The sequence below is a fragment of the Caloenas nicobarica genome, chromosome 4 (genome assembly GCF_036013445.1).
Source record: "Caloenas nicobarica isolate bCalNic1 chromosome 4, bCalNic1.hap1, whole genome shotgun sequence".
Lineage (NCBI taxonomy): Eukaryota > Metazoa > Chordata > Aves > Columbiformes > Columbidae > Caloenas > Caloenas nicobarica.
The window spans coordinates 29,207,164-29,229,721 of NC_088248.1; the positions used below are offsets into that span (position 1 = coordinate 29,207,164).

Sequence of the window (22,558 nt, forward strand, 5' to 3'; positions counted from 1 at the left end):
TGCTGTCGGTACATCTTGCTGAAATTGCAAAGTGCTCTCTTGCACCTCCCAGGTCAGGGAGGAGAGAAAATGCTTTTCTTCTGGTGGTATTTGTAACTCATTTTGGACTGTGGCACCAGGTTATGTTTTCATGCTACTTGTTGCCACTCTTTTCATTTAAAATCTGAGAACAGCATTTCCCTGAAAAGAAGTTCATGGTTATATTGACTCTGAGGGTATTCCCTGTCAGCTCTGTGGTAATTGCATCTGGGTTGAGAAGGCTCTCAACTTCATCTCAGGCTGTATCTCCAATGAAAAAAAAATTGGCCTTTGCCCTTAGGAAATTTGCAGCTTGGAATATAGCTATTGCCTTGTACTAGAGCACCCTTAAATTATGCTCAGCATGTGTGCTGTTGTCTGTGGCTGTGCTAGATGTGGGCAGCAACACTGGGCAGAGGATGGAAGAAGCTTTGGCAGTTAAGCCCTTGCAGATAAGCACGTCAAAGGTAGGAGAGGAACGAAACTGAATCCATTGCTGGTTCTGCTGAGCTCTTTCCTGTATTTTATGTGGGTTTAACTGTCTCTCAATGTGACACTGCAGTTCTCAAAAGCAGAGGGGAAACATTAACACTGTGTTTCTGTTGTAGGCCCTGTGGCAGTGTTCCGTACTGTTGTGTGCTGGATTAGGAAAAAGCATTTCTTCAAAGTGGTGCACTTCAGAGTGTGGCCAAAATAAAATGGAAAAAACAGTCATTACAATTCCCACGAAGATCTAGGAGATGTCATCTGAAGCTCTGCTTAAAAACCTGCATAGCATGCTCAAACAGCTCAAGATTTGCAAATCCCTGTAACATTTATTGGAAGTAATCTCCCCTTTGCATCAGCAGAGACTCCTCTGACTAGCACTGTTAGGGAGCAAAGGCACATTTATTTCATATACCACTCTACTCATTTTCTGGCAGGGCGTTGGCAGGAGAGAATAGCTTGGAGAAATGTGGTCATCTCCATTGCATTGAGCAGTGACTTGAGGATGTGGTAGAAAGGAGCCTGAGGGAGCAGGGACAGACGGACTGTAAATAGCTGTGCGCTTTTTTTTTTTTTTAAAATCTCCTATGTGGATGCATTGGAAGAGGCCAACTTATGGCCCCATCTGCTTTCATTTTGTTGCCTAACAAAGTACTAGTGGACAAACGCAGAAGTATGTTTTACCGTTTTTGAAATGTCTGAAACAGAAGGGTTTAACTATCTTCCTTTTATATTGCTGAAAGGTCTTTTATCTGACTTTGCAGGAATATATCAAGCCTCCAGTATGGAACACTGCTATTTAAAACTTTTTTTTTTCCCCTAAACTTCTCCTGAACCTCTGAATCCTGAAGTGCTCTTAGATGGGAAAGCTAAGATTGTGTAGGACCTGTGTCTTTTCAAAAAAAGTAATACTTCTCCCTTTTATACAGTGGGAAGAAATTGGTGAGGTGGATGAAAACTATGCTCCAATACACACATACCAAGTATGCAAGGTAATGGAACAGAATCAGAACAACTGGCTTCTGACCAGCTGGATCTCTAATGAAGGGGCATCCCGCATCTTCATTGAGCTCAAATTCACCCTGAGGGACTGTAACAGCCTTCCAGGAGGACTTGGGACTTGCAAGGAGACATTTAACATGTATTACTTTGAATCAGATGATGAAGACGGGAGGAACGTCAAAGAAAACCAGTACATCAAGATTGATACCATTGCTGCCGATGAGAGCTTCACAGAGTTAGACCTCGGTGACAGAGTTATGAAGCTAAACACAGAGGTGAGAGATGTTGGGCCCCTGACAAAAAAGGGATTTTACCTTGCTTTCCAGGACGTGGGCGCTTGCATTGCCCTGGTCTCTGTGCGTGTGTACTACAAGAAATGCCCGTCGGTAATCCGCAACCTGGCCCACTTCCCTGACACTGTCACAGGAGCGGATTCCTCACAGCTGCTCGAGGTGTCAGGCATCTGCGTTGACCACTCCGTGACTGATGAGGCGCCGAAGATGCACTGCAGTGCTGAGGGGGAATGGCTGGTGCCCATCGGGAAGTGCTTGTGCAAGGCAGGATACGAGGAGAAGAACAACACCTGCCAAGGTAAGGCTCTGCAGAGAGGGTGCCGCGCTAAGGCTGCTGGGGTGATGCGGAGTCTTGGCTTCCTTCTCTTCCATGTCCTTCGTGCCTGGTTGAGTTGACAGCAGTGGGCTGGGTTCTGACTTCCACTGAGGTCCTGTGAATGGTTGTGGCAGCCTTAGCTGGATAGTAGTGGGACTTGACACTTACGTATGGGTCCCTCTTGTGCTTACAGGGCTATGGACAGGGAGAATGTGGCTCACCACTATTGCCTTTGGAGCACTGCACTGTTGGGTCCATGAGACAATTGCAATTTCATCTGCTCTTTAAAGTTTTATGTTATTTTTCCTCAATATTGCAATTTTCTTTTGAATTTGAGAAGCTTGATTTCTTTTTTTTTCTGGACTTTTCCAGGGAATGTTCGAAGTTAATCTCCCTACGCAAGATGTGTTTTGTTTTTGTATTTAAAGGAATATGTTTTTCTCTTTATCACTCCGGCGGTAATAAGATCTGATATGGTGTGAGCTGATTTCTTTTCCTTTCTGGTGAATAGTTTAATACAAAGCTGCTCAGCTGTTCAGAGTTAAATCTAAAGTCACACTGATAAAAATGCTTCCACATGTGCTGAAGTCTTCACACAAGCAGCTGGCTGAGATTCCTGGCTTGCTGGTCAGCATAGGTCTCCTGAGTCATCGAGGGCCTTGAAAAAAAGACCTAGGGTATCTGAAACTCAAGACCTAAAAAACCCCAACTTTTAAAGAAGAGCAACATAAAATGAGGTTATATGCTCTTAGATTATAGCTTGCTGTACTATGTACTTATTGATAAAATTTGCCCTTCTGTTGTAAATATGTAACCGGTAGCTTTAAACCTATTTGGGCATAAAAGAGAAAAGGAGAAAGAAGGAAAGACTGCAATGCAGTTTGCAAAAAGCAAACTTTTAATTTGTTGGTCACCTTACTTGCCTTTTACTTGCACCCACCTAGTAATGGATAACCCAAGGGGAAGGCAGAGGGATTCTGCTCTGACTGACGTCAGCGTTGCTTTCCTCTTTGCCCCACTCCAGGCACTTGTTGTTGGTATTTGTAGTGTTGACACAAAGGACAGATCAGTGTGTACCCAAAGCAAACTGTAGCTTTGATCCTTTAGTCCTCAGTCACTCGCTGTGCCCCTGAAGATTATGTAGTTGAAACCTGTTCAAGGGTTGACTTGGAGAGAAAATGTGGGTATGACTGTTCACCAGAGGTTTCTCCAAAAACAAAATAAAATGGGGAGTTTTTTGATCAGGATAGCCTCCTTTTTCTGCAGATGCAGTCAATATTGCAAAACCTGACTTGGTTTTGCCTATCCTGTGCCAATAAAGATACTTCTCCCATGTAGGTGGGAAGAAGAGTCTGACTGGGTGTTTGATACTGCACAAGAGTAGCCAAGACCCAGGCTGAGGAAATCCAGACTGTTGCAGATGAGGGATATGGGTCAGATAGATCAGCAAGGATCTCCTTCACTGTAGCTAAAAATACCATGTCCCAAAATAACATGCACTGGTTGGGGCTACGTCTAGACACCGACTTCGGTCACCTCTAAGAATACCTCTAAGAATCTTTGGAGGAAAGGGGTACAATCATTAGTCACCTCTCAAATCCTGCTGCATGAGCAGCATGGGATATCTCAAAGCACAGAAACCAAACTACCAGAAAAAACCCACCACCACCACCAAAACACACACACACACACACACACAAAACCACAACAAAAAACCCCACCAAAAATATCCCACCACAAACAAAAAACAAGCAAACAAACAAAAAAGAAAAACAAACCAAAAAACCAAAACCAACAAAAAACCCTAAACCAAAAAACCACTGGCTTAAACTACAAGCATGAGACTACCTTTGTAGAACCTACTGTGTCTCTAGAGTGGTTGGATTTCTCGTAGTGCTAAAATGGCGGTACAGGGTGTGCTTTCAGAAGACCTTGGTGATTTGGGATTCTGCTTTCCATTTTGGGGTATGGGTGGGTTTTAAAAATTTTTCTTAGTCAGTTGAGAGGACAGTGTCTGGTGATGTAATTTATGACTGTGTTGGGTAGGAGTGTGGGCGTAATTTGGAAGTGTAGAGATGCTTTGTAGCACTGTACCATTGCCCTTCTGTGGTAGGGCATACCCTCATAAATTAGTCTTATGCTTCACCCACAGCATGCACACTCATATCACTTCAATTCTCTGGAGCCATTAAAGCCCATAATTCTCATCTGTAGCAAAGCCCTAAATTCCATCCAAAAAAATCAATGGGGCATTGGGATCTGAGTGCCTGTGACAAAGTCTGAGGACCCCATTTGGTTGTCCTGTGTTTAACACAGGTCACCACGGCAAGTGTTTTCCTGCTGGCTGGTTCCAAGATGCTCAGTTGACAGGAGACGTTCCGCCTTAGGCCATGGGGAGGTCTGTCCTCAGTGTGGTGGAGCTCACACTGATATCCTGTGTGAGTCAAGTGCTGTCTGATTTGGGTATTGTTATATTCACAAGGATGAGCTATTTTCTAGGATGGTAAACTCAACTTTGCAGCCCATAAGCAGAATAAGTTACACCAAGGAAGGGGCTATGTGCTTGCAGATGCTTTTTTTTTTTTGCCCAGGCCACCCACCCGCCCCCCCCCGCCCCAGCCTGACTGGTGTTTAGGAAACACTCCATTCTCCCGGCTGACAGAATTATGGTCTTGACACTTTGTGGTGTGGCTTTGACAAACACCTAAATAACTCCTCACCTTTTGGTTTGTCATCTCCCTGCTTGCTTTCACTGGTGTATAAGCAGGTTATTACTGACCATGCTTCAGGAAACATTTTCAACCCAGAAAAGGCTGCCTTTGTTTATTAAAATTTCTCGTGCAAGGATGACATTTTTTCCAAGCTCTGGTGTCACGTCTGGACAAAGCAGACTACACTGTCTTATTAGAGATGATGTAAATCCCAGTCACCCTCACAAACATATGGGAGCTATTGAAATCCCTTCTGCCTACAAATCATTAACTGGCGATGATGTTCTGAATTCATCATCTTGTCAGCAGGGTTCCTGTTTGAAGAAGGCACTGACAGTAACAACTGAGCAATTTTTCTCACTGGGGACACTGAGGCTGTAAATATGACATGGTCTAATCTCCTTATGTAACGTGCTCGCTCCCTCAATTAACATAAGCAGCTAGGTGGTAGTTTTTGTAAATAACCCAAACTGCTTGATTTTTTTTTTTTTTTTTTTTTCACCTCCTTTGGCAGCATGGCCCATTTATCAGCAACTGCAATGGGACAGCTAGAGGTAAATTGTGTCTGTTTTGGGACATGTTTACGAGGGGCTGGTGTTAAGGTTCATTATTCACGAGAGTGAATTGCTGTACTAGTTAATAAGGGAAATGAAAGTAGTCGCCCTGAATTTCTGTGCTGGTTTCCAGAGTGGTGATTTGGTGCCACTGAAGGACCGATGGTTGTTGGCTTTGCCTCGGTTCAGCTGGTGCTGTCTGAATGGGTCCTTGAGGAAATGTTCCTGAGCACTTTCAGCAGCTGGAAAATGCCCTGTTTCAAGTCTGTTTGGCCCATTTCAAGTCTCTGAGGAGTGGTCTCCTCCTTAGCAGAGGGCCTGTTCAACCACAATTGAGGGCCACATCCAAAATGCTGTAAAACTTGATGTAGGACCATTGAAATCTGCCTTCACCCATTTAGGGTTTTTGCTAATTGTCTGCCGCAGCTGACACTTTACTTCTTCCTGCACTGGTGTAGGTGAGTTTTATTGTAACTTTTGTTTTAGTTGCTGCTTCTGCATACAGCAAGGCTCAGCATTTGGGGTTTCTGTAGGAGAGGAATAAAGTCACTGTGGAAAGGGCACTTTTTGGCACTTCTCTGTATTTGTCCTCACCTTCAGCCCAATATGTTCTCAGGGAAAAGCAATATGGGCTTATTTTTTTATCCCTTTAATGGCTCTAGACCTCATGCTACTGGAAGAGAGAGGATGTTGTCAGGTTAATGAGACCCAAATACACTTGTGGTGGTGAGGTCCTGCTAGTGGCTGCAGGGCTGCAGAGTGGTAACTGCAGATGTAATTGATTTTTCAGAGCCTGAGTTTTTTTTCTGGCTTCTTTGCGGAGCTGAATCACAAATTAATTAAATAATTAAACATTCGGGTAATAAAAAATGAAGTAGTATGTTGAATGAGCCAAGCTGAAAAAGCAAGTAATGAGTGCAGGAGTTGACGAGGCTCTCCTTACCAAGAATTAGTGCATGCTGCTACTTAGAGACATCAAAAGGAGTAGAGCTGGTTTTAGCCAGCTCCAAGGTATGGACAATATTACAGATGTTAGAGGTGGACAAAATAATGGAGGAGAACTCAGAGAAATCTTACCTCACCCATGCTGCCTACTGAGGGCTGGAGAGATGATGGGTTGGGGTATGGTTTTCTGTTTTTAGAAGGGAATTGCTGCCAGAGGAAATAAGTATGGTTTGGGGTTTTTGTTTGGTTGGTTGGTTTGTTTGTTTGTGAGTTTTTTTGGTATAGCAGCTCAAGAAGCTTCAAGCCCTTCTGTTCTCTTAAATAGTGGTGTTTGTTGTTTGATTATTCTTCCCTTGATCACCTTTGCCGAATAAACTTCTTCGCGTTTACAAAAGAATATTTATTTTTGCTGATTGTTCAGTATTGTGTTACAGTTCAGCTTTTTTGCCAAGAGAAATGAGAATTTCTTATAGAAAACAAAGGCTGCAGAAAACCTCTGTGTTCACAGGTCTTTTATTCTGGATATAATTAAAACTAATTGACATAGGTAGCTAGCTTATGTAGATTAGAATTTTATTTGCCGAATCAGTTCTTGGGTGATTGTTGCTGGCTGATTGATGTGGAGTTACTCATCTTCCTCTGAGAGCAGTGCGATCGGCACAGACATTGGAAGGAACTTTCCCAGCACGGTGACTGCCCCTGTTGATCAGCTACTGGAAGGGTATTTGGAGGCAATTTGGTTTTTTTGCAGCCGTGCAGGTGTGGGCGGGCAGAGGTGGTGACCCTGGGCTGGTGGACAGCAGCAGGCAACCAAGGGATCACACAGGCAGCAGTGGCAGAGCTGTGCTTAGTGACTGTTGTGTCTCTGCACAGCAGCTGTCCCCAAGGCCTGACTCATGAATGAAGTGCAGCTAAGAGGGGAGATTCAGGCTGGACATGAGGAAGAAATTTTTGACTCTGAGGGTCCTGAGACACTGGCCCAGGTTGCCTAAAGAGGTGGTGGTTGCCCCATCCCTGGAGACATCCCAGGTCAGGCTGGACAGGGCTCTGAGCAACCTGATCTGGGTGAAGATGCTCTTGCTTGTGGCAGAGGTTGGACTGGATGAGCTTGGAAGGGCCCTTCCAACCCAAACCATCTTATGATTCTATACCACAGTAAAACCACTAGAATAATCTCTATAGGGAAGTAGTGGACTCCCCAGTATTGGACACATTTAAGGTTCAGCTGGACAGGGTGCAGTGCCAGCTTGTCTAGACCTTGCTTTTGCCAAGGAAGGTTGGACCAGATGATCTTTGTCATCCCTTCCAACCTGGTATTCTGTGATTCTAATTTTTAACAAAGGAATTCAGTGTGTGTGGTTTCCCCAGGTACAGCTTGGCCATTGCCTTGCCTTTCCCCTTATTTCTAGGAAATGTGCTGCTGCATGGGTAACCGTGTTTTGGAGTTTAGGCTTTTGCTCCAAAGCATCCAGCGTTTCTGTTTCTGCATCTGATGGTGGAGTAGGCAACTTTTCTTCACTCCTTCCACGACCTGCATCGTGCCTCTTTGGACCAGCTGAATTCTCACTCTAAACTCCTTGTTACAGATTCTAGAAAGAGAGAGTATCACTAAATCCTGCCTATCATTTGGGAGACTTCCCAGCTGGGACTTGGGTGACTAAGACAAGTGTGCTTTTACCCTTGTGGTAGAGTAGAAAGCAAGCAAGGTACAGGATTAAAAATCTTTTTAATTGTTCTACTGGGAGGTGATTACATGGCAAGAAAAACATAGATGGAAATATTCAGTATATGGAAAATATTTAATTTGGAAATACTGCTGCCCCTCCAGGAAGTTCTTTGCCCATCTTTCATACTTCTTGTGTGTTTTTCTGATTAAAACCAAATTAGTTGGGAGTATAGCATAGTAGGTATTTATATAACTATGAGCTGAAGTGCCTAGTTAATTTTAATTAGGCACAAAACCAACCAGTGTCAGAATAGCCAAATTTTTGGCTGTACAGTGTGTATTATCTTTTCAAATGTAAAGAAAATCACTTGAATGCTACATTTCAGCAAAAGGCCGTTGTCGCTGGAGGGGGAATAGGTTTTATTCTGTAGAGATGTGTGCATGTGTGTATTTAGGTGTTTTGTTCTTCAGCTGATGTAGTTAACAAGAGCAGGGGAATGTTTTCCACAGGTCAAAACTGTGTTGCAACAGGATCAGTTAAATATTACTCTTTTCTTCATTTTGTGTGTTCGCTTTCATTACAGGAGGCACAGTGTCGGTGTATGCAGAGTCTATTACGCTTTGCTAACGAGTTGTAACCTACTGCACTACCTTGTGTGCTTTGTAACCCCAATGACCCTGAAGATCTTTCCTCATTCTGCAGCAATGCTTTTAGGCCACTGCTTTGCCTAACTTAACCTTACAGTTCCTTGCAGTGTGGCTGCTCTGCAGTCACCTTCCAGAAGGACAATTAAGGAGTACTTTATTCCCCATGCCAAGTGTAGATTGAGCAGTGCAAATAAAATAGGTTTTGGAATCTGTCCTGAAAGCGTTAAATGTGAAGGTTGTGTTTTGCTGCTTAGCCAAAAGGTGGCTTGGGGCAGATTTTAGGGGATGCTCTTTAGTCTGATCCTAGATAACTAAGTGATATTTGGTTGAGTAGTGACTTGATTTGGTTTTAGCATTCTTCAATATAGGGTATCTGTTGGTAGCTTAGGGAATTTCTTAAATTATGGGATGGGAGAGATGCTGCAGGAGAAAAGGAGTGTTAGCCAGAGTCCTGTTGTGTTCCTCTGATTGCCACCTTTGACTTTGGATTCCTTGGAAATAGCTTGCTTATTGTCCTGGTTTTGTTAAAAACAAGACCAGTTTCTCTTTTAGTGAGTTTTCTTTTCAGCGAAGTTCTTCTAAGTAACTGCACTTTTCTGAAGTTGGATACATGTTTTTCCAGACATAGCAATGGAATGCAAGGTCACTGATAAGGATGCACGTCCTGTAAGTGAGAGGGGCAAGGAGGAGTGAACTGAACAGGTGACTAAAACTGACCAACCAAGTATTCCGTCCCATCCACATGATACTTCATATAAAAGTGGGAGATCACGAGGGTCTCATTCCTCTTCCACTATGGCTGGCATCTGGAGAGGACCCTGTGAGTCGTTCCTGCAAATCTGAGGCCTAGTGACAGACCCCGCATCCTTGAATCCAGTTCTGGTTTGCTGCAGAGTCCAACCCAGGACATCGGGTGCCTGCCCTGCAGCAGCTGGAGCTGTGCAGAGCCGGTGCTGAGCTGTGCTGGGAATTTCAAGATTGGTCTTGTGTATTTTGTATTATTTTCTCTATTAGTAGCATTAGTAAAACATTTTTAACTTTTTCCAACTTGCAAGTCTTCTCTCTCTCTTTGTCTCTCTTTGCCCTCCTATTGCCTTTCCTTAGTGGGGAGGGGGGACTAAAGAGGGGGAAAAAGGGAGGGTGTTAACAAAGCATCTGCCAGTTTGTTGCCTTGCAATCAAACGATGATATTTATTAATTGTGAGTTTTAGCAACAATTAAGGGGTCTGCAAAAATACTAAGGATAAAGTACATGAATGCTGGCTGGCAATGCAGTGAATTTTTTTTGCCTTGATTTAAGATACAGCTGTCTCCAGCTGTCCACTCTGTCCCACTGCTGGAAGCTGCTGCTGGGTCTGCAGAACTGGGTAGTCTGCACATGAGCTGATGTGACCAAATGTCTTGATGCCCTGTTCTGGGGCAAATAAGATGTGCACACTGTCTCTGGGTGGTGATCTGTAGCAGAAGGGTGGCTGTAGCCTCTCCAACTACCATAGGTCTGCCAGAGCTTGTTTGTCAGAATCCTCATTCCACCAATTTATACAAGTTATTAAAACAAAGTTGTGCTATTGTGTGTTTCATTCATAACACGAGTTTTCAGTTTTGTGTTTCTCATTTAGAAACACTTAGCAGTAGTTAATGATGTGTTCATGTTTCAGTAATAAGTTTTTCTCTGCATGCTTTATACCATGACCATTTTAACTTGCTTTGGGTTAACATTGAGGTTGAAATCCAGGCTCCACGGAAGCAGGCTACAGTTGTGCCTTGTATAAACAGATTTGCAGCTTAGTTATTTCATTTCTTTAGCTGAATAAACTTATCCTGTATAAGGTGAGCCTTCCATAGACTGCAAAGAGACTGCAACACAGACATCTGCAGAAGGATGTGAATCTCATCTTCATGTAAACAGAGACGCCCATTTTGCTTGAAGTTTGGTCTTTTTTATCACTGAATAAGTTAATCTAGTATAGACACAATGGTATCCACAGACAACACATGGTTAAGGTCGTATTTAGCGTAGTAGTGATGTGCCTCCATTTTTAATTTCCCTCAGGGTGGCTGTGAGGTTGTTAAAACTTGAACAAACTTAAAGAGCAAGGCTAGGTGTTACATAAACCCCAAACTGTATACCCAAAACAGATTAAAGGAAAAAAGAAGACAAAAGAGGTGCTGGGCTTGCGGATGTCCCTGATTACTTTCATATGCCTGTCTTACATTTATAAATGTATGTCCTTAAAAAAAAAAACAGCTGAAGTTTTAAGAGCTGGGATTTTAGATGACAACTTTCTTCTCACTGTAAATGACAGTGGGGTGCAGCTCAATGGCATTATCAGGCCAAATCCTTCAAAGATCTACTTTGTGAAGGAGGCTAAAGTCACCATTCCCCCATTTAACAGATGATGGCTCTGGGCCAGATGTAGAGTTCAGTGTCAGCCAGAGGCGAGAGCCTGAACTGTGGCTTGGGGTGTTCATGCTTTACTTGATCCCATGTGTTCTTTTTATGGTCTTGCACAAACCTAAGACTCTTGTGAGATCATTCATCTCCAGGCAGTTTCATTGGGAAGTGACAACAAACTTACCATTTCTCTAGAGCTGGAATTTGAACAGAATTTGTCTTTGCAAGGAGTTTTCCAAGTTTTGGAAGTCTCCTTTTTTTTTTTTTCCCTTTTTTTTTTCCACCTAAACACATGACTCGTGTTTTGTGGTGTTTTTTAGTTGTTGTTGTTCTTTTGTTGTTGTTGTTGTTGTTTGGTTGGGTTTGGTTTTGTTTTTTTCCCATTGAAAACCTCTGCTTAAAATTAGGTTATTTAAATCAGTACTTTGGGCCCGTAGAAACTTTGTTTTCAAAAGCATTGGGCAGTCATCAGAATTTGCTGAACTCAGTAGATGCTCAGTGTTTCTGAACCCTTCCTGGGCTGCTTGCTTTTGTACCTCAGATGCTTTCCTTCAAAATGTGTTTGGCCTAGAGGCGCTTTCTCTGAGCAGGACTTTCACATCAACTGGAAGCTGTGCCGAGGAGTCTATCTCTGCTTGGAGATCCTTTTCACTGCCAAAGCCCTGGTGTTATTGAGTACCAGACCTTCTGTGTATAGATAAAAAAAGCATCTTCTCCCTCAGCAGACTCTCCAGTCCTCTCTGCACATTTGTGCCTGGTATTACCTGAGTAGAGCAAGCCTGCCTAGTGAACCATCATCTTTGCTGAACTCCAGGGTCGTGGTGAGCATCCATTGAGTGAAACAGCTGCCTTCTTTCTGGTCATAAGGGTCACTTTGCTGTGGTACCAATTCCTCAAATAGTGCATCAGAGGTCCTGCACTGAGTCACACAGTCCATCGTCCCGTTGCAGCGGTGACGAAGGTCATGGCGTTGCCTTCAGAAGCTGCCTGGAAAGGAAGCTTTTTAATTACTGCAGAGCAAAAGGAAAAGCTGCTCCCTACAAGCGTGGGCATGTGCTAATTGGGTATTAGGTGGAAGCAGCTTGTGATGTGCAGCTTCCCAGTGCTGGGCAGCCTTGCAGATAGTCTGATAACCAGGCAGCACTAGAGCTAGGGCTGTGGAGTTCATTACTGCCAAGGCTCTGTGCTTGAAAAGTGCCAGCATTGATGGGATCTTGGGACAACAGCCAGTCAGTTATTAGTATAAATCTCAGGCAATAGGGCATGTTAATTACTGGAGGAAATCTACAGGTGGGAAGAAAGGGTTCGGGGTGATGAGGGTTGCTGTAGTTAATTGTGAAGGGCTGCGGTGCCCCATGTCCCTGTGCCAGTGGGATTTCCTGAATTGCAATGGTTGGCTTGCTACAGATGGATTGTTATCTCACCAGGAGGAAAAAACAAACACACACAAAAATCCCCCCAAAACAAAAAAAACCCCCACCAAACAAAACAACCACAAACCCCACCAGCACCAAACAAAACAACCACAAACCCCACCAGCACCAAACAAAACAACCACAAACCCCACCAGCACCAAACAAAACAACCACAAACCCCACCAGCACCAAACAAAACAACCACAAACCCCACCAGCACCAAACAAAACAACCACAAACCCCACCAGCACCAAACAAAACAACCACAAACCCCACCAGCACCAAACAAAACAACCACAAACCCCACCAGCACCAAACAAAACAACCACAAACCCCACCAGCACCAAACAAAACAACCACAAACCCCACCAGCACCAAACAAAACAACCACAAACCCCACCAGCACCAAACAAAACAACCACAAACCCCACCAGCACCAAACAAAACAACCACAAACCCCACCAGCACCAAACAAAACAACCACAAACCCCACCAGCACCAAACAAACAAAAAAACCATCTCCAGAGCAAAGTGTCTGCAGAGGCAATTTGAGGTAAAAATGGCTAAAGGCTTACCGAGTACTACAGCAAAAAATAGTCATGGGACCCACCAGTGCCAGGCTGGATGTTGCTTGGGGCTTTTGTGTGCATATGTGTGTGCTGGTAATGAGTGAGTATGTGGATGATGGGTTTTCACTCTTCTTGTCCTACCTGGTTTTGGGACAGCTTTTTGCTTTAGCACTTGATGCCCCTTCAGTGCCAGAGCAGGTGACCAGCATGAGACTCATCCTGGAAATGAAATACATGGAAATGGCTACAGACCTCTGCAGAAAAAGGCAGGTGTCTGTCTTGCAAAATAGTCTTCCCCTCTTTGCCTACAAAGTCCTCAGTCAGGCTCAGGGCTCAGAGAAAAGCATTTCTCCCCTTCCTGTGCACAAGGCTGGCCTATATTATTTGTAAAGGCTTTTTTTTTTTTTAAGAGCTTTTACATTGTTTTTCTTTGCTTTCACAGTTCAAGCATGATTTACTATGTCAAAACTAGTTTGCTTAGCTGGCCTTGATTGTCTTGCATACTTCCACTAAAACAGGGCAGTCATCCTTCCAGGCATACTGCTGCCCAGACAGATGAAGTGTCACAGCAGCTAGGACTTGCTCTTGTGTTGTGACAGCAGCAGCATCCTCAGACAAAGCCTGCAGTAGGGAACTTAGACTGCAGTAATACTTACAGATGTGGCTTGGGTCAGAGCAGTGTGGACTCACACAGCAGATGCAGACAGGCTTATGCTCGAGTGTGCAAAGGAATTTTGGTCCAGATTGAGATTCTGGCTAATACCAGAGAGAAAAAAAAAAACCAAAACCCATCCTGTTGGTGCCTGGTGCCGGCGAGCCTGGTGGATGTGGCACTTGGAGCCCTTGTATCAGGGTGCAGGTTTCCTGGCAAACGCGAGTTGCTGTGTGATCTTGTGCTTTCTGCATTTGGGGATTTTTGCCATTGATTTTTGGTGGTAGACAGTTGATAATATTTTTAATGACCAAATTATTTTTTGGCCTAGATCTTTATTAAGTGCAGCACTGACTGCTAGCAGAGCACAGTCTATAGAATAGAAATTTAGTTTATAATAATTGATGTCAGTGAGATTGGATCTGTTTCTCAGGTAGTGGTCTGATCCTGACCTCCAGACCTCCTGAATATCAGAGAGTGCCTTTCCTAGGCTGCTGTGTGTTCAACTGTCTCTTGTACAGTGCTTGGCATCCTCACAGTTGATGTCTTTGGACTCTGGCCTCCTGGATGCATCAGTAACACAATACTGATCAGTCAGGTTAGACATCTCTGGGTGCTTTTTTTGCTGGTGCGTTGTGTGGGATTTTCACTCTTTGGTGTGTGGGATGGCTGCCAGCTGGAAATCCGGTGCTTGGGGACAAGCAAAATGATTGTGTGAGTCTGTTATTGACTGAGCTCTGAGCGTGGCTAATGGCATTGACCGGAGCTGTGTCAAACTGATGGTGAAGGCAGCAAGTCACTCATGGGCTCTGAAATGAGAGTTGCTCAGTGCACTGATGGGGGGGCGGGGTGGGGAAGGGTGCCTCCTGCCAGACCCCGCTCTCCCAAAATATTGTAAGGTACTGTTTTGTGGCTTCCCAAACATTCCTGAGACAGAAGGGTGCTTGGAGAGAGCCAAAAAGTCTGCTTTTTTGAGTGTGATTTCCAGGATAAGACTACCCTGATTCCCTGAAAATAAGACCTACCCTGAACCTGGCATAGTTTTTCAGGATTTCTTAGTATGCTCGACTTTAAGCCCTACTCCAAAAATAAGCCCTCATTACAGCTGATAAAAAAAGTCAATTTAAATAGTGTCCAGGCAGCTATACATGTAAAAAGTAAGCATCTTTTGGAGCAAAAATTAATATAACACCCTGTCTTATTTTTGGGGAAACAGGGTATGATAGATCAGACCCTGGTATATGAAGTTGACCATGAAGTTGAGGGAAGTGAAACACTGGCCCAGGTTGCCTAGAGAGGTGGTGGTTGCCCCATCCCTGGAGACATCCCAGGCCAGGCTGGACAGGGCTCTGAGCAACCTGATCTGGGTGAAGATGCTCTTGCTTGTGGCAGAGGTTGGACTGGATGAGCTTTGAAGGTCCCTTCCAGCCCAAACCATTCTGTGATTCTATGATCAGTGTCATCTGCAAACTTGCTCCTGGGACTCCGTGAAGCTATGGTTGAATGTGTGCTCTTACAAAAGGTATTTACCAAGATGCCTGTGCGTGGTGCCATCTGTGTCCTTGGCCATGCTGGTACGTGCGAGTCATTTGCTGTGCTTCATGTGTGCTGTGCATGTGAATAAGAACACACCACTTCTAGTATGGCCTGTGTGTTTGCTCTAATCCCATGACTAGCTTTGGGCTAACAGGGAAATGAGTGTTTTAGAAGAAAAGCAAGATCAGCCAAACTAGAGTCAGCATCTTCAGATGGAGGCATCGGCTTTTCGGATGGAAGTGTAAAACCATTAGCCTAAAGTTCCAGTCTTCATTTTCAGTGAGCTGTTTTAAGTGTTTTGTGGCTCTAATCGGGGAGAAACCAAGACCGTACAGCAGCTGTGCTGCAGATACATCTGTAGGATGTCTGCGGAGACCTTGCAGGATTTAGTTGGAGGCACACTGTCACTGCTGCGTGCTGCTGGGAGAAGGGTGAGAGCCTGTGGAAAGCCAAGCTAGACCACTTCTGGCTGTGGAGCCCCCGTCTGTGTTTTGTGTTGTGTATGTGCATGCAAACAATGTGGGCTGCGAACACAGAGCAACAAAAACAACCTCTCAGAAAGTTAGTTTATTGAGCAAAGGCTTCTAGTTCAAAAAATTCAAATTTTACGTGTTCCAAAGGCTGATTTCCAGATGCCATTGGGAAAGTGTCAGGCCACATTCAAATTAGCCTTATTGTTTCATAGTATCTTACTGGAGTACAAGGTTAATTAATACCATAGGCAATATGCATTATTCATCACAGCAATCAGGCTTTTCTTCTGCTGGCCTGTTGTGTGCTGCAAATGGCTTCCCTTTCAGTAACAAATCCTTGATATATTTTCATATTTAATCCTGCCAAATCATATTTGTGATATATAAATTATGTGGGCACTCTGATGAATAACATTTCAGGTGTCAAAAAGGACTATAGTTTTAATGAAGAAGAGTCATCTAATAGAAGGAGTTAGAGGGTGCCGTGGTTCATCTTACCCTTCCTTTCCCTAAAGGCAAAGCGCTCTCACCCCTCAAGTCCTGCTGCCTTCACTTGTCCAGTGTTCAGGAGGTTGAGTCACTCTGGTATCCTGAGATTATGATGCTGCTGGTGCCTATAGTGTCCCGAGCAGTATGTGGAAAACACGGTGAGCTGCACTGATCTGTTTCTGCCACAGCATCGACTTAAAGCATAGTGTCATTCACCCTCAGCAAGTTTGCAAATGACACCAAGCTAGTGGTACAGTTGACACACCTGAGGGATGGGATACCATCCAGAGGGACCTGGACAAGCTCTATAAATGGGGCCATGTGAACCTTGTCAAGTTCAACAAGGCCAAGTGCAAGGTCCTGCACCTGGGTCGAGGCAACCCCCAGTATCAATCCAGGGTGGGGGATGAGGGAATTGAGAGCAGCCCTGAGGAGAAAGACTTGGGGGTACTGGTGGATGAAAGACTGGACATGAGCTGGCAAGGTGCACTTGCAGCCCAGAAGGTCGATTGTGTGCTGGGCTGCATCAAAAGGAGCATGGCCAGCAGGTGGAGCAAGGGGATTCTGCCCCTCTGCTCTGCTCTGGTGAGACCCCCCTGCAGTGCTGCGTCCAGCTCTGGAGTGCTCAGCACAGGACAGACAGGAATCTGTTGGAGAGGGGCCAGAGGAGCCACAGAAATGATCCAAAGGCTGGAACAGCTCTGCTGGGAGGACAGGCTGAGAGAGTTTGGGTTGTTCAGCCTGGAGAAGAGAAGGCTGCAGGGAGACTGTACTGTGGCCTTTCCATACTTAAAAGGGACCGATAAGAAAGATGGGGACAGACTTTTCAGCAGGGCTTGTTGGGACAGGACAAAGGGCGATGGGTTTAAATTCAAGGAGGAGAGATTCAGGCCAGACACGAGGAAGAAATTTTTGATACTGAGGGTGGTGAGACACTGGCCCAGGTTGCCCAGAGAGGTGGTGGATGCCCCATCCCTGGAGACATCCCAGGCCAGGCTGGACGGGGCTCTGAGCAACCTGATCTGGGTGAAGATGTTCGTGGCAGGGGGTTGGACTGGATGAGCTTGGAAAGTCCCTTCCAACCCAAACTATTCTTTGATTAGTTTGAAAGATCCTTGGGAGGTCTTTCACTGCTGCTTTCACTTTGACATTTTACCTTCTGGAGGAGTTTTCTAGCATTCTGTCGGTTATGCAGACACGTGTTAGGTATTATGAGGGGAAACTGAGGCACAAAGGCTGGATGACTTTCTGAATGTCCCACAAACCAATTTTGACAAACTGGTTTTCAGGCTTTCTGCTTCTGCCATCCTCACTTAAGGATTGTTAGCAATTTCTCTGGTATCTCTTGTTGAAGAGGATTGAGGCAGGTACTTGTTTCCAACAGAACCCAGTGTCGGGTCCTGGCAAAGCAATGCTGTTTTCTCCTGGGCCGGGGCAATAACTTCCAGTGACATGGCTGCAGGATAAATATGGCAGAGTTTTACCTTAAATAGCCTGTGGCAACAAAATCCAGGAATGCCTAAGATTCCTTTTTGTTCACGTTGGCAAGGAAATATTTTTCCGGCAACTCTGAGTCACTTCCCTCCTGCCCCTCTTGTTTTGCACAAGATTTTTTTTCCTTTAGGATGAACAGAGTGCTCGGCTTAGGCAACCGCTTTGCTTGCCGCCTCCTCGCTGGGATGGAGAGGAGTTTCAAGGGCACGATTTTTGCAGTCTAACGCAGAACATGATGTCGTTTTTGTGGCAGATAACAGAAAATGAACATGCACTTTGAGAGTGAGTGCCTTGGTGTGTCTGGGGCTTTCTGGGGCAGTTTGGAAACAACTTCTCAGCAAGAACAGGCAGGTGGATAAATGCCCAAATTACACTTGTCTATCAAATAACTGACAAATATCTCTGGCCCTTGATTTATGTGCTGTTGTGCTATAAACAAATGAGCAATCACAGGAATGTAAAGAGGTGATGATGGTTATTATTCTTCTCCGCTGCTTTAAAACAAGTAATGGAGCTGCCTTTCAGGAGACCTCTGGTCTTGCATGAAACTGCATTTGTGGAATAGTTTGGATTGCTTTAGGTTAAAACAGAGGGATATATACACAGTGTTTGCTTACAAGTTGATTATAGGCAGCAGAACAATAGGCAAATTGTATCTAAAATATAATTATGTAAATCACCAAAAGTGCAATGGCTTTGTCAGCTTAGTCTTTAAGAGTCTCATCAATAACTTATGAGCTTCAGTAAATGTGCAGTGCTCATATGCTACTGTTGCATACTGTTATGACATAAAGGCAAAGGAATTTAATTTTTTTAAGCATTTCTGGGGTCAAAAATTTGCAGAAATCACTGGTGTGTAAATTTGGTGTTATGGATCAGTGTGGTTGAAAAGTATTAATGAGAGAAAAGTCTTCTGTGGATGTTGCATCCATAGATCTCTGAAATAGCTTGTGGGGGCAAAGACTAGACAGTGTGGATGATAAATAATAGAAGAGCTTTGCTCCCTTGCCTCCCCTCCCTTTTCTTAGCTTTACATGACATAAAGCACGACTTCTAAAAAGTAGTGTGGTGTTCATTCTGTACCAGAGAATAACAAAAGCCATCATTGTTCCAGAGAAAAGCTCTCTATATATTTCTGTTTTGTTTTGATTTTGAAGTAGTTGGTCTGTAGGTCTGAGTCTGAAGCTGAGAAAAGAAACTATTAATTGGTGTGACTGGCTGGCATCAGGAGTGGAGAAAGAGCCATAAATTCAGAGGGTATGCATAGGGAGAAAAAAATCCCGTCATTTTTGTTTTATCTACATGGATATAATCAGCAACCTGGTAATTTGGGTCTGTTTCAGACATGTTTAATTATGCAAACAGTGCATGTATCTGACGGCCCTGCCCGAGTAAGGGGAGGTCTGTCCCACCGAGCAACTGCATTGCAGGGACTGTCTGTGATGTCTTTTCCTGGTACTTTTATCCTGTAAATGTTTTCTGTGTCCTTATAGAAGAAGGATATGGTGCTGGCACTAGGTGGTACGGGCCTGTGATTTCCTGAAAATAACCCCATAAACACAGGTTTATTCTCTTTTTTCGGAGCTGGATTTTGGACTCTTGTTTTGGGGTGGGTGTTCTTGGTTTTTTTCTAGTGGCAGCAGGAGATTAAAGTCTCTTAGATGCTTTAAAAAGCGCCAGGATAAAAATATTTTTGAATCTTTATTTCTTGGAGAAAAACAATCAGATCCTACTTTCAATAGCTTGTTTGGGTTTTATAAAAGGTAATAAAGGAAAAGTGTAAATTTCCTGGGCTTTAAAACAGCAATACAGCAATAATATCATGTTAGTGGTGCTAACACTGGCCTTTCCAAAACCATGGGAGTTGATGAAGAAAAAAGGGCTGTTTTGTTATGCTTCTTGTATACTTGCCTTTTGATTCTGGAATTCCCGGGGCTTTTGTCATGTGATCAAATGTCTGTTGTACACAGGTGATGTCATTATCCCTATTTTGGTGATGGGGAAGCAAAGAAAGGAATTGCCAAAATCATGTATTGTTCAGAGGAAAATCAGCCTTCCCAGTCTTGTACTCGCTAAAACCACATCTCCATGCAGATACAGTGACTTATTTCTTCTCATGAGTATGCATAGGCATGTGTCTAGTATATTTTAGCTGATTTTAAGTGATTTGCTGTCTTGGCAGTAGTTAATTCCAGTGCTGTGGTTTTAATCTACAGTTCAGGATTTTCTTCCATTTTACCGGGCCAGGATTTCAACACTAGCTCAGTCAAACATGTTATTACATTTTGTATTGCATCTTCTCACAAGCTACAGGACATTCTCAGGTTAGGAAAGCTAGAGACAAGAGAACATCATTGTATGAGTATTTCATTTCTAATGTCTTAAGCTATTAATGAAATAGGAGATGTTTAATATATTATAAATATTCCACTACAAAGTAGTATTACTCAGGTATTCGTATCTTCCACTTCTAGAACAGGCTGGATTAAATAGTTTGCTCTGTGCCAGTTTATTAAAAAGGGTGATCTGCAACCTCTTCTCTTTTGCTGGATCACTGGATTCTAAATACATGTTCCAACATTGGCTTTAAACCAGCTTGCCCTCGTGGATGGTGTTTCTATGTATTCTCTCTTTTCAGGAGATCAAAGGCAGATCAGCCCTTACAAAGCGACATGCCTCTGTTTTGCATCCTGTGGCAACAGGACTAGATCTCTTACTTGTGTAAAAATGAAAGTAAAAGCTCATATTGTCTTCATGCAAAAATGTCGATCTACTGTTCAGACCAAACCTCTCAGACTTGAAGCTTCTGCAGGCAAAATATTAGCAAGCCAAAACATACAAGTGCAAAGTTTCCAATAGATGATGATTAACTAGTGTGTGTAGAAGTGGAGCCTGCTGTGGGCTTTCAGTCCCTTCAGTTGAACCATGTTATAATGTAACGCTCTCGTTGTACAAAGAAAGGCAAGGCAATAATAAAATATATGTGCTGGAAATCCCATGTAGGAGTTAGTTCGTTGAATTTATCAAGCTTGCTGGTGTGCCTCCAGAAATTTTCCCCCAAATGATGACTAGTTATTTAATTACATATCGATAGAGCTGTGGTGTTTGAAACTACAGATTGAATTTAGTAATGTGTCATTAATCTAGTGAAAAAAAAAATGCCGAGTTTTTTAATAAGGTCTCAATTTAATGTTTTTAAATGCTCTGAAGAGATTTAATGGTAAAACAGCTGATATAAATCTGCTAGGCTCCTCTGTAGTTGTCTCCCTCAAGTGTGTACCTCTCTGCAAGGGAACTTGGCTCACACTAATTTCAAAGCTGTTTACTGCCCACATGAATTTGATGGACTCTCACTTTTATTGTTAAAAGTTGTTAACATTGGAGGTGACCAGGAATCTGAAGTGGCAGAGTTTATAGTATTAATTGTCCTATTTTTCTTTTTTTTGTCTAGTACTGCAGAAAAGCCTTTGTCTTCCTGTTACACTCTAAATGCCTAATGCCTAAAGCCTGTCTGAAAGAGTATGCAGGCTTCAGTCTTGATGTCTTTTAAGCCTTACGGGTGAGATTTTTTGCCCTGTTTTGGGGGATGTGTATGTGTAACGGACTGTCTTGCTTTTTGATCTCATCACTGGAGGTGTATCAGTGACACTACTTGATTTTGCTGGTTGCAAGGTGCTGGGGATGGAGCTTTGTAGTGGCATCAGCCTGGCACATTGAGGTCTCACACAGTGCTAAGTGGAGTAGAAATATGACATTGTTTTCATTAATACATCTCTGTTTTATTGCTAAATAAGCTCCAGTCTATTTTCCTGTGGCATTTTGTTTTGCAATTTTTTAGCCATGCTTTTCATAAGAGATAATCAAATTGGTGTGTTTTAGATGAGGAAATGAGAGCATTACTTGACTTGTATTTTGATTTAGAGATACGAAACATGCTGGATTAGTATTCCTTCTTACAGAAATTTTGGTGGCTTCTTCATTAAGCTTATGTTCATTCAGCTTCTGTGGACCTGTCATTATTTATGCTGGTGCAAAGTGAGTCCAGATTAACTCCCTTCCATGCTTAGTTTCCTTGTATGGGAGAGCTGAGAAGCTCCTGTCCCAGGGGTCGGGATGAAGCTGCCTGTGGCTGAGAGGCAGCAGCATTCACAGGAGAGCTGAATCACTGCAATTGCTTCAGAGCAACAAAGAGCAGAAACTCTACCAGCCTTGAAGATGAATTGGTGATTAAGATGATGTGCATTTCCCTTGTTCCACATAGGAGTCAACATTGTTTTCCCTAGGGATTTTCAGAAAGTCTGTAAATAAAAGTTGCTGACAGTTTGCTTGGGGAGCAGCTTAAGGTCTGAAAACATCGTTTGCCATCAGATATAGCTTATTAGGGGGCAGCTGGCACAAGGGAAGGTTTTTAGTGTGCTGAGCTTTGGTGCTTTTCATTTCCCTGGAAAAGGGAGTTGCCTCTTCCCTTCTTGGGGCTTGGTGTCCCACCATCTAGCTGAGATGAGGCAATACCTGTGGGTCAGTCTCCCCAGGTGTTTGGGAGAGCAAAGGTGAGAAGGTTTTTTGGGGACTCAATGCTATATGAAGTTGGACAAGGTCCAAGTAAATACTGTCTCGGTGTATTTGCAAGCAGGAGGCTGGCAGGGCAGGGCTGCTCCTAGGTATCTTGGCACAGTTACTGAGCTGCTGCTGTTCTTCCATCGATATGTGAGGGGCTTGGCAAGCAGGCCAGGGAAGACAAAGGGCAGCTCATGAGCCCAGTCATTGTCCTGCTCTTTAATTATAACTGTTTCCAAATCCCTTTCAGTATTCACAGCTCAATTTATGTGCTAATTGGCCCTTCTAATAATCAAAAGATAGAGAGTACAAAAGTTGGGGTGTGCGTTCTCCCAGCAG

The 22,558-nt window shown here is 43.7% G+C and overlaps 1 protein-coding gene across 3 annotated transcripts in view; it reads left to right on the plus strand.

The window, feature by feature from the left end:
* The window catches only part of EPHA5 (EPH receptor A5), a 197,785-nt gene that overhangs the window by 41,222 nt on the left and 134,005 nt on the right, over nt 1-22,558 (plus strand). For all 3 annotated transcript variants that reach the window (XM_065634839.1, XM_065634840.1, XM_065634841.1), the window contains one exon: nt 1,434-2,097. In XM_065634839.1, the coding sequence (XP_065490911.1) occupies nt 1,434-2,097 (664 nt within the window). The remainder of the gene's footprint in view (nt 1-1,433; nt 2,098-22,558) is intronic.